Source organism: Aedes aegypti, chromosome 2 (assembly GCF_002204515.2).
Source record: "Aedes aegypti strain LVP_AGWG chromosome 2, AaegL5.0 Primary Assembly, whole genome shotgun sequence".
NCBI classification, from domain to species: domain Eukaryota; kingdom Metazoa; phylum Arthropoda; class Insecta; order Diptera; family Culicidae; genus Aedes; species Aedes aegypti.
This window is the reverse complement of record NC_035108.1, coordinates 169,222,404-169,235,005: the sequence shown is the minus strand read 5'-3', so window position 1 is coordinate 169,235,005 and position 12,602 is coordinate 169,222,404. Positions and strand designations below refer to the sequence as shown.

General features: G+C 37.3%; 1 protein-coding gene across 3 annotated transcripts in view; it reads right to left on the bottom strand.

Moving 5' to 3' along the window:
• The window catches only part of LOC5572208 (serine-aspartate repeat-containing protein C), a 47,868-nt gene that overhangs the window by 12,064 nt on the left and 23,202 nt on the right, over positions 1 to 12,602 (bottom strand). For 2 of the 3 annotated variants that reach the window (XM_021843088.1, XM_021843089.1), the window contains exons 2-3: positions 8,177 to 8,361; positions 7,796 to 7,883 (exon numbers count right to left, since the gene is read on the bottom strand). In XM_021843088.1, the coding sequence (XP_021698780.1) occupies positions 7,796 to 7,883; positions 8,177 to 8,361 (273 nt within the window). Of the gene's footprint in view, positions 1 to 7,795; positions 7,884 to 8,176; positions 8,362 to 12,602 lie in introns of those variants that run through there. The other variant, XM_021843090.1, reaches the window with a different exon arrangement.

Sequence of the window (12,602 nt, the reverse complement as noted above, 5' to 3'; positions counted from 1 at the left end):
CATTAGGTACCTACTATCGATCACTAAATAATTATTGATTTCTGTGACATTTCGTGCAATATCGCAATATCTTTAATTATATAGTGCACTTATGCATTGAAATGGAATGTTCTACATTACACGGAAATGCTCTTTAAAGAGTTCTAGCATTTTCCACAAACAAAAATATATTTTAATTGCATGTAATTATTGATCAAAATTGCTAAATTTTCGTGATTTAATAATAACTAAATTGTTCAATTAATTAATTGTTAATCATAATGTATACAACAGTTTGATTTTTGATCAACTTCGCCGTGTCGCAACTCGATTCTCAATAGTGCGCATAATGCACACGGCGGAGGGCATAGATGCGCACTATAGCGAAGTGACTCGCGACACGGCGAAGTTGATCAAAAATCGAACTTCGCACGTTGGTTCATCCATTTTTAGTCGCGAAGCAGTATATTTTATCAAAATAAAATAATCATAATATATTTTTTTATTTGTTTCAAAGAGATGCGGTTTCATGCCTATTTGAAGCTTTCCCAACCATACTTCATTAAGACTATGGTCAGATGAAGGTATACAAAGATTCAGACCTTGAGGCCGGCAAAAACTCGTTATGCCAAAGTAAACCATAGAGGTCCCCAAGTAGGTAGTTCTTTATGCTAAATTTCTAGGAAGCTGTATCTTACAGAGTTGCCACCGAATTCCAATTTTTAAAATTATAAATAATTTTCTTAACACGCTTTTAAAGCAGCATAGCCAGCATGTAGCCAATGTAGCACATTTAAATTAAAAGAGTGTTTTTCAAAAACCCAAAACATCTTAAACAAAATGCATGGTGTTACAAACAATAATAATTATAAGACTTTTTCGATTGAGTGCATCGATAATAAAACCTTCAGCATGGCCATGAAGCGTTTCGTTTATTGCTTTACCAAAAAATTGTGCAAAGGGTTTTTTTTCAATCGGCCTCAACAGATCGTTGTTCTTGAATAGTAAAAAAATCGTTCGTTAATAGTATTGCTATTGAAATAATAGTTTGCTGTTGCATGGTTCTGATGAAAATGGAATCATATTTTAGTAACTATTGCACAGTAGGCATTTATTTGATTCGGTTCGTTTCAAATTCGTCGAAAATTAATGAGATTCTCCCATGGTAGAGGAAAGAAAGGGTTAAGAGAAAAAATGCACTGATAACATCAAACCGATATCATGTATCTTCCCACTTTTTGCACATTTGTTGAATCCACCGTTAAAAAAAAGCTCAGTATGGAATCGGATTGGAATCTTGCAAATTATTGAGGATTCCAAAGTAATATTTTATGATCATCCCGAAACATTGAATCAAATAATGCTGGAACTCTTGTTGATGTATCTCTTTATAGAAAAATGAGACCAATCAGACAAGATATGGTTGTGACATTACTACACAAATTAGCAAAGGCTTTCTCAATACTTCCATGACATTGCCAGAGTCTAGAACAAGCTAAGGGCATGCTAAAGATATCTTGTTCGTGAAATAATTTCCTTGGCCTCGGTGAACATCATTATCGGCTTTGGTTCAAATTGAGTGTAAACGTTTAAAATATATTGGTCGCTTCGTGTATTCAGTGTGGTAATTAAGGTGGTCCATTTTTAAATGAGAAAAATCAAACCGAAAGGATCATAAGTTACACCTTCAAATTTGTCCATTTGGACGCTCAGAGGCTACTGTGAAATTTTTTGCAGAATCCATTAACCCTCAAAGCCCCGGGACAGACCTTTCATTTTCAATTGACTGGTGCTCAGGAGCAAATAAGTTTAACGAAATGCGGTTTTCACTACGATCGATGGGATGAGTTAGACTTTCTGCGAGTGGTGTTTTCAAACCGGAAGTTCAAGTCTGGACATGTTTTTCAACCGGAAATAAGTGTTCCCTAGCCACATATTTTATAACTTTGGCAACGAAACCAAGGTTTAACGATAAGTTTTAGCTAGTTTTAGACATTATATAACGGACCAAGGCAAGAATACACTATTTGATTTATTTTCTTGCATGAGACGAAAACCGGAACCTGGTTCCGGAAGTACTTTATGAGTAGGAGCCGAGGCAAAGGAACACATGTAAATTTGACCTGAACCAACATATGCGGCTACTTGAATGTCATGAAATCATCTCAGTAAGCCAATGCAAGACATCAACTCTCAATATTGTCAATTGTACCATATGACCAAGGCTGGAATGTAGGGTCACTTCCGGTGAACCAGGAGACAAATATAGATGAAGCTCAAAACTAGGCATGCGACTGCTCAAACTTCATGAAATAGTCTCAGCGTTGCTGTAAGAACATGCTTCTTTCCTATATGGGCACTTAGACCAGATTATCAAACGTTGTCCGGATGCTGAGGTCACTTCCGGTGAATCTGTAGACAAACATAAATAACGGGTAAAACTAGACATGTGACCGTTCAGACTTCATAAAAGAACCCCAGCGTAGCTGTAAGAACATGCTTCTTGCCTGTATGGACACTTCGGCCAGATGATCAGACAATGTCCGGAATTTGAGGTCACTTCCGGTGAATCAGAAACAAACATAATTGGCAAAACTAGGCATGTGACCGCTCAAATTTCAAGAAATAACTTCAGCGTTGCTATAAGAACGTGCTTTTGTTTGTATTTTATACTTGTATACTTCGGCCCGATGAACAGACAATGGTTTCTGAGGTCACTTCCGGTGATTCAGGGAACATACATGAATAATAGGTAAAACTAGAAATGCGACTACTGAAACTTCATGAAATAACCTCAACGTTGTGGTAAGAACATACTTCTTGCATCAATCGATACTTCGGCCAGATAATCAGAATATGAGCGGATTTTGAGGTCACTTCCGGTGAATCAGGAAACAAACATGGATGAAGCTCTAAACTAGGCTTGTGATTGCTCAAACTTTATGAAATAATCTCAGCATTGCTGTAAAAACATGATCCTTGCCTGTAGAGACACTTCGGCCAGACGACCAGACAATGACCGGATTTTGAGGCCACTTTCGGTGAACCAGAAGACACACATGAATAAAGTATAAAAAGAGGAGCGCGGCTATTCAAACTTCATAAAATCGCCCAAACTCTGCTTTGCTGTTGGCAATTGTCAAATACAATCAAATACACAAGCTATAAGAATGTTGTACACATTTTTTGATAAAAGAGACCTAATTTCTTTTTTTCATATTTGTTTCCTGATTCAGCAGAACGGATCTTAAAATCCGGACATTTGGCTGAAGTTTTGATACATGCAAGAAACATGTTCTCTTGATTCACCGGAAGTGAACTCAAAATCTGGATATTGTCTGGTTCTATGGGCGAAGTATCAGTACATGTAAAAAGCATGTTCATACAGCAACGCTGAGGTTGTTTTATGAAGTTTGAGTAGTCGCATTTCTAGTTTTACTTTTTTTTCTATTTGTTCCCTGAATCACCGGAAGTGACTCCAGAAACCGACCATTGTCTGGTCATCTGGAAAAAGTGTCCATACAGGCAAAAAGCATGGTCTTACAGCAATGCTGAGGTTCTTTCATGAAGTTTGAGCGGTCGCATGTCTAGTTTTACCTGTAATTTATGTTTGTCTCTAGATTTGCCGGAAGTGACCTCAGAATCCGGTCAATGTTTGGAAATCTGGCCGAAGTGTCCATATAGGCAAGAATCATATTCTTACAGTAACGCTTAGACTATTTCATGACGTTCGAGCAGTCGCATGCTTAGTTTTGACTTCATTCATGTTTGTCCCCCGGTTCACCGGAAGTGACCCTACAACCCAGCCTTGGCCACATGGTAAAATTGACAATACACCCGATTCTGTTTTTGCACGGGGGATGCGTACCATGCAAAAAAAAGTTTTCAGTTCAAAATTTCAAAAACCGTGTAAAAAAAGTAACACCATTTCTCGACGTTTCATGTGAAAATAAGGTTTTGGCAAAAAATTTTGTATGGAAACTTTTTTTGCACGGCCGTGTAAAAGAAATCCGTGCAAAAACAGAATCAGGTGTATTGAGAGTTGATGTCGTGCATTGGTTTTCTGAGATGAATTCACGACGTTCAAGTAGCCGCATTGTCGCTTTGGGACAAATTTACATGTGTTTCTTGACCGCGGCACCAATCCGTAAAGTACTTCCGGAACCCGGTTCCGGTTTTCGTCCCATACAAGAAAATAAATCAAATGATGCATTCTTGCCTTGGTCCGATACATAATGTTTAAAAATAGCTAAAACCTAACATTTGACATTTGTTTCGTTATTAAATTTGTAAAATATGTGACTAGGGAACACTTATTTCCGGTTGTAAATCATGTCTAGACCTGAACTTCCGGTTTGAAAACCCCACTCGCAGGAAGTCTAACTCATCCCATCGATCATAGTGAAAACCACATTTCGTTAAACTTATTTATTTTTGAGCACCAGTCGATTGAAAATAAAAGGTCTATCCCGGGGCTTTGAGGGTTAACTCTGGGGGGCCTTAGAGTTTGTACGGAAAACATGGAATAGGGTTCTAAAATTTTTAATAAAATCTTGTTATTATTGAAAACACGACAGAGCTTGTCCTTGCTACTACTTGGTCGGATTTTCCCACTCAAATAACGGCTGTATCTGTGTATTTTTTAAAAGACACTACACGTTAATGCTTCCAGTGGGCTATTTGCCCTTTCAAGGAAGCACCACACTTTGAACTTTAATTTTAAAAATTGGTCAAAATTTGAACCTTGACACTTTTGATCATGTTTGACGTTCACTTCGCACGAACATTTCCACTGTGGTTTTACTTTTTAAAAAGTGTTAACACTGGGGTTACATTCTGGAGGAACACGAAATACAAAATACATCCTTTACCTTTTCATTTTAAACAAACAAAAAATTTAAAAACTGAGTAAAATCGTGTTTTTGGCATAAATTTACGCGTTTGGTACTAAATTTGGAACATGACTTTAGGACCCTATTACATTTTGGTCATAGATAGTGCCATCTAGTAGTCGATGATTTTCTTTTATTACTAATTTCAAGATTTTCTAATACACATAGAAGAGACTGCAACAAACCGGAAGTCTTTTCGTTTAGAAACAAAAAAAAAAGTTATACATAAGGAAACTAAAACTCGTGTTCCCTCTTAGGGTTTAGAATCACTACAACAGAGACGTGTGCTTATCGGCAATTCTAAACTTTTCAATGATATCTCGAATCACCCTATTATAATCCGAACCCGATGAAAAAATCGTTCGTTACTTGTTGTTCAAATATACAAAAGAAAACTAGACTTTTAAATGGTCCATATTGGTTACACAAACTCTCTTGAAATGCATCGTTAAAGCATGCTGTAAGTCACCCATTACACAGTTTGACAAAAATGACATTTTTGCGTGTCTCAAGGATCTAATGATGTGTCTCTAGTAGATTTGGGGATGTTGAATCTGATGCCGTTCTCAGAAATGTTCTAGCGCGTTACAATTTTAGCTACAGATCGTTAAGAAGTTGCATAAAACACTGGTTTCATTGATATTTACATAAAATTTAAAGAATGATTTATCACAAATTTTGGGGTCTAATCCAAATGTAATGCAAAATAGGACTTTAACTTCAATTTCAGATATATGGCTTTATTCTACGACTGGCGTGAGGTGACAATTGTCGGTGTCGTATAGCGAGGTGACAATTCTCGATTCGAATGAAGTGACTCGCCGTACAAATCAAATGGAGAGTCACTTCACTCGAGTCAAGAATTGTCACCTCGCTATATGACACCGACTATTGTCACCTCATGCCACTCGTAGAATTAACCCAATTATAAAGTTTGTTGATAAGTATTGTTATACACATGAAATTTGAGTTCTGAGGCAAATTAAGCAACTAAATTGCCGTACAAGCTGGCAAACTTGCATGCAAGTTGGCTGAAATAGTCAAATTTAGCATTTTCAACAACAAATATCTCAAAAACTAGACGTGCTATGATATTTCTGAAAAAGGCAATGGATTCAGCAACCCTTAATTAAGTACTTTGATGTTTCAGACAAAACTGTGTTCCGCAGTGTTATCGCGAATTTCGTTAACCCTAAACTTGTTTGTAAAAAAGAGTTTTCGTATACTTAGTAAACTGTTTATCATAACCATTATCCATACTACTTGCAATCAAATTCATAGTGAATACTTCAAGCATAGTTGCTATTTCATGTTATTCGACTAATTGTACTTGACCAAATTTTATCCTAAATGTCACTACTAACTGCAGTTTTGATTGCAGAAAGAGTCCAGGTACTTAAATGAATAATTATAATGTTTTCTTGGATAAGTGTGCTAGGCAAACTTTCGTGGAAGCTACAGTGAACAATACCTAAATATTAAAAGCATTCTGCTAATCTGCTACTCAATTATTATTAGCCTAGTTTAACTATTAGAGGCAATCTATCTATCTAAAAATCGTGTCCTTAGATTTGCATTATTTCGTAACAGTACGGTATTTTGGTTTTATTTTTTTATCATTTCATCCTTTTTCGTTGTTATAGGTAGCTACACTGACTGTTTCCAAATAATCCTTGTTCCAACTGGAAGAGTAGATTTTACATAAAAAATTGGGTTAATCCATTACATGTGGAATTTTATCGACGAATAACTATGAGCGTAAACTTTATAATAAGTCTGTTTAAAATTTCTGGTTTTCGTACATTTGAGATTTTTTTAATAGGTGTTGTTCACTCGCTTGGATTGTCTACTTCCTTGAGATGATTTGTTCAGAGATAAGTACTTTATATAACTTTGGTAACATTAAAAACTAATTATGATGTGTTTGAATTTTTGCTTTTATATCACGTGTTTTCATGCAAAAGCGACGAATGTTCATTTTTACGAAAAAGATACAAATTTCGCAAGGTAATTTATTTATTTGTATAACAAAGTCTTCAAAAGCAATAATTATGCTGAGATGGTTCAAAATATCGTTTTTGTTCCACACTACTCCTTCGATTCTAGATCAAATTCTTAGTGTCCTCTCATTAGTATGAAAACTGAGACTCCACAAGCCCCTCAATGTTTGTATGGGAATTACTATGGGAAAAGCAATCAAATCATTCAATCGATCATAGTGTTCACCATAGTACTTTTGAGGGTTAGAGCAACGCTAATACTGTTAGATACATTCGTCAATTACAACTTTGCAGTTGTAGCTGACGAATGTATCTCACAGTATCAGCGTTGCTCTAACTCTCAATAGCACGTGGGCGAACACTTGCTTGGTCATCCCATAGTTACTCCCATACAAACTTCGAAGGGATTGTTTTTATCCAAAATGAGCTCAAATTTTGGGAAGATACTCAGATTTTGACCGAGTATTGATTGAGCGGTGTGGAGAAAAATCGATATTTGGAACCACCCTAATATGCACACAAACGATATTCGTTATTTTAGTTTTTTTTTTTTTAACTTAGAATTCCTAGCATTGAGTTCTATAATCGCATTCTTTGATTTCATTCAATCGTCTTATCAATATATTACAATCATGTACATGGTTTTTATTCGTTTTGATTCTTTTCGTTAAAATCTATCTTAACTCTAGATCCACCTCCATTAAAATTCGGTTTCAATTTTCGGATTGTCCTGAACCGAACGTCTGCTCGGTTCTTTTTTCTTTCTTTTTCAAACATCGTTCAGTGCCCACGTTACGGATGAGTGTGTGCGTGTGGTCAGTCAACCCCTCAATGGGCAGCCCCAGGGATCATCGGCCGATAGTTAGAGAGTTTTGTAGATTAGCATAGGTGTTGGTCATCACTTCAAGTTGGCGTGATGCTAACCTTATAGTCTGGCCTATTAAAGGCACATCGTTGTTTGCATTGATCGCATGTTACCGCTGGTCCGTACTTTAACTCGGAGTTTGTACACCTATTCGGGGGGAATGGTACAAATATGTTTGCGTCATAATCAAACGTAATTTTGGAGTCTTTGCAACAGCAACTTATTCTTTTGTGCTGATACAGTTGAGAAGATGTTTTTTTATGAGTTGGATGGATTGGTGAAACGAGGTGAGGAAGGAAAAAGAAGAGACCATTGTCCATAGTTATGATAAACTGCGTAAAAAGATACTCCGCCTCGTACCATAATTATGAACAATGGATCCCATTTGAGGGCTATGCAGGGTCACTTAGAAGAAGAGATAATGAATAATAAACACAAACCTTTGGCATTTGGATCCAATGAATGCAGCGATAATGTTGCACAGATCACAAGCGGACGGCTTTCCATACTGTTTAACATTTTGGTCACATTTTTTGCAAATGGCGGCGGTGCTTCCCTTGCTGGTCTGCTGGAACTCTGTACGACAGTACGTACACTTGACGATTGGAAAAGATCCTCGACAATCCTGGAATGTAAAAGAAAATGGCATATGCATTATTAAATGTGTAGGTACTTTGAAAAGCGTATCGAATGCTGGGGACACTTTTCAAAACCTACAACCAAAAGTCTATGTGCGCGCAGGTTTTACTCTTTATAGATAAAAATACCGCAACTAGTAACAAAGTGTCCATTCAAAATCAGTTTTCCAATTCCAGGTTTTCCCGGATGACGAAATGATACTGCGACTAGTTAGTTTTTTTTTATATAAAGTGATGAAATTAGGAGGACTCGATCTAACTTGTCAATGATTTATTTTTGACATTGGCATAGGCATTGAACCTTCCTAAAGCAATAAAGCAGTATTTTTCAGCATTATTTGATCTACTATTGATCCCTTTTCGAATTTTGGTTGGATCCGTTAGCAAAAGCTAGCGGTAGTAATCCTTCTTAGACACAGTCTTGAGAAAAAAACACTTAGAAGATCACGTCTTTTTTTGTTTATTCACTAAACATGGTTGTAACCACGAACAAAAGCAAAGGTGAATCTCTGAATTCACAACTTCTTTCCAAAAAACTGGTTTTCAAAACTGTCAAACTGGAAGAAAGGACGTTCCTCCGGAATGGGGCCTTCCTTAGCCGTTTGGTTAGAGTCCGCGGGTATAAAGCAAAGCCATGTGTCTGGGTTCGTTTCCCGGTCGGTTAAGCATATTTTCGTAATGGATATTTCCTTGACTTCCCTGAGCACACAATATACGAATGCGAAAATGGCAACTTTGGCAAAGAAAGCTCTCAGTTAATAACTGTGGAAGTGCTCATTGAACACTAAGCTGAGAAGCAGGCTCTGTCCCAGTGAGGACGTAATGCCAAGAAGAAGAAGACGTTTCTCCGGAATGCGCGCTTTCTTCCAAGGGTGATATAGTTTATGTTGATAAATGCATCGAAATGAGCAATCAATTCGATGTTTCACACAAATTTTCCGAACATCAAATCGAAGCCGCCTCTAACCTAGGTTCTTTCACGGTGTATTATACAGTGAGAGGCAAAATAAAGTGCCCACCTTACCAGTTTTCGAATTTCTCTCATTGATTTGGTTCAAATTAAAGTTAACACACCTAAATCTTTTGTGATATTTTATTTTTGATGTTCTTTTAAAGTTGCACTTACGAAATTTTGATTAAAAAAAGAATTTTACTTAAAGAAAAAGAAAATCAATTTGTATTGAAAAAAAAGTAGTGACAAAAATAAGTGCCCACTTCCTTCTTGGCCCCAGAAAAGATGATTTAAGAAAAATAAAAAGCAATTTAATAGTTAATGTGTCCTCCTTTGGCCTTAAGGACTTGCTGGAGGCTCTTCGGCATGCTTTTCACCAGGTTTTGTAGGTGTTGTGGATCTAGTTCTTCCCAGGCGCGCTCCAAGGCTTCAAAATAATTATTTTTGTTGGTAACACCAGTTTTTTCAACCCTAGCATCGAGAATCGCCCACAAATTCTCGATGGGGTTGAGGTCTGGGCTTTGTGGAGGCCATTCCAGCGGTTTAATCCGACAAGACCGGAAGAAAGACTTGGTCTTCTTTCCAGTATGCTTCGGGTCGTTGTTCTAGAGAAATATGAATTTCTCTTCAAGGCCCGTCTGGATCAGCGAAACCTCCAGATTTTCCAGCAAGATGTTAATGTAGGAATCTGCCGTCATTATTCCGTCGATTTTCACGACGCTTCCTACTCCACTCCATGAAAAACACCCCCAGACCATCACATTTCATCACATCACACTTCCATGCGTCACCGTTCCTTGGATGTGGCGCTCCTGAAGCTCGAGCTGTCTAACCGAGAGCGGCGGGCTCGTGTGTGATGCAGAGCACCACATCCAAGGAACGGTGAAGCATGGAGGAGGAAATGTGATGGTCTGGGGGTGTTTTTCATGGAGTGGAGTAGAAAACCTCGTGAAAATCGACGGAATAATGATGGCAGATTCCTACATTAACATCTTGCTGGAAAATCTGGAGGTTTCGCTGATCCAGACGGGCCTTGAAGAGAAATTCATATTTCTCTAGAACAACGACCCGAAGCATACTGGAAAGAAGACCAAGTCTTTTTTCCGGTCTTGTCGGATTAAACCGCTGGAATGGCCTCCACAAAGCCCAGACTTCAACCCCATCGAGAATTTGTGGGCGATTCTCGATGCCAGGGTTGAAAAAACTGGTGTTACCAACAAAAATAATTATTTTGAAGCCTTGGAGCGCGCCTGGGAAGAACTAGATCCACAACACCTACAAAACCTGGTGAAAAGCATGCCGAAGAGCCTCCAGCAAGTCCTTAAGGCCAAAGGAGGACACATTAACTATTAAATTGCTTTTTATTTTTCTTAAATCATCTTTTCTGGGGCCAAGAAGGAAGTGGGCACTTATTTTTGTCACTACTTTTTTTTCAATACAAATTGATTTTCTTTTTCTTTAAGTAAAATTCTTTTTTTTATCAAAATTTCGTAAGTGCAACTTTAAAAGAACATCAAAAATAAAATATCACAAAAGATTTAGGTGTGTTAACTTTAATTTGAACCAAATCAATGAGAGAAATTCGAAAACTGGTAAGGTGGGCACTTTATTTTGCCTCTCACTGTATTAAGGTGAAACATCTCGGAATCCAAAGATGGCCGACTTCTCCCCCTACTCACGTTTTTAAAGGCACAAAACACAATAAATAGTTGGCAAACGTTCCTGATCTTCTTATTTTAAGCATTCTGCCAGTGCACAAAGCCAAAATAATTAGTTCACTGTTGTGGGATGCTTTCTTCGTGAGATTAGTGACTTTGAAGTTTTAGTGCAATCTTAGAAGTTTATTCGAAACTGTTTCACCTTAAAAAGGTGATATAATTATTCCGAAAACTGACAGCTACTTGACGACGTCATTCCTATCCACCTCGAACAAATTAGCGAAAAAAAATACAATCAAACTTGATATTTCCATCAGTAAAGAGCCTGCCTTGTTAATTTTTAATGCCGTGGGTTCTTTGATTCACGTGAGGAAACAAAGAGTGCCACGAATCGCATGGTCAGTTGTTCCGATTTTGGAGGATTTAGGCAGTAAATCTTGAACTCTATTAGGGGAATCAAGGTTTTCATATAAATAGCGAAGAAAGGATGCTGTCGCGTTTTGCCGGAAATTCTTAAAGATCGCGAACTCCTTCCTTAACATCTTGAAAAGAAGAAGTACACATTTTTTACTCACGACGACAAAACTGAACGTTTGTTCAAAGTCGCCTTGAAAGGTCTCTCAAGTGACTATAAGTCACCTGAAGCGATCAAAAATGGAATAAATCATTTACTTAGATTTTCCCCAGTCCAAGTAATCATCATGAAAAAGAGAACCCAATCTAGCATTGTTCGGAAAGGGCTTTCTCAAGAATATTATTTAGTTCACTTTAACAAAAAAGATCTAAATAATATTAAAGCTTTAGAAAAAGCTAAACTTATGTTCTATGTCCATGTGACATGGAAACATTTCCAGAAACCTAGAGGAAATTACCAGAACCCCACTCACAAGAGAAGGTCACGATGGTGTTACACGGGATTTTCAACCGGACTATTTTTGTTAGATTCTACATGTCGAAATATGAAAACCCCCAAAGCCTTTCGGGTGATGGACCAGTGGTTTAGCCAGGAGGGGCTCTGAAAGGGTCTATTTTGTACGAATATAATATTATTGAGTCAATTGAAAATTTGTCAAAAAGATTTTTCTCATTTTTTATTACGATAGTAATGAACAGAATTGACATTTATATATTTTCATAATGTATTTTTATGCCATTGACGTAACTAACATGGAATATGAACACCAAAACAAATTTGGTTTTATGAGAATAGTAAACCAAGAAGAAACCCATCCTGTTTGCGCCTATGACATGGAAAAAATACATTTTAAACATGCCCTAAGGGGTCATTCAAAAATGACGTCCATCATTTGGGGGAGGGGGGGGGGGGGGTCTACTAAAGTGTGACAGTACGTGTATAAGATATTGGAAAGAGCGTGACAGAGGGGGGAGGGGGGGTCTAGAAATCCCGAAAAACGATGGACGTCATATTTGAATCGTCCCTAATGTCAATTCTGTTCTCTACCATCACAATAAACACTTAAAAATGTTTTTGTCAAATTTACAATTAGCTTAATAATATAATTAATTTAATATAATTTCAGAGCTCCTCCTGGCTACACCACTGGTCCATCACTCGAAAGGCTTTGGGCTTTTTCATATTTCGACATGTAGAATCTAA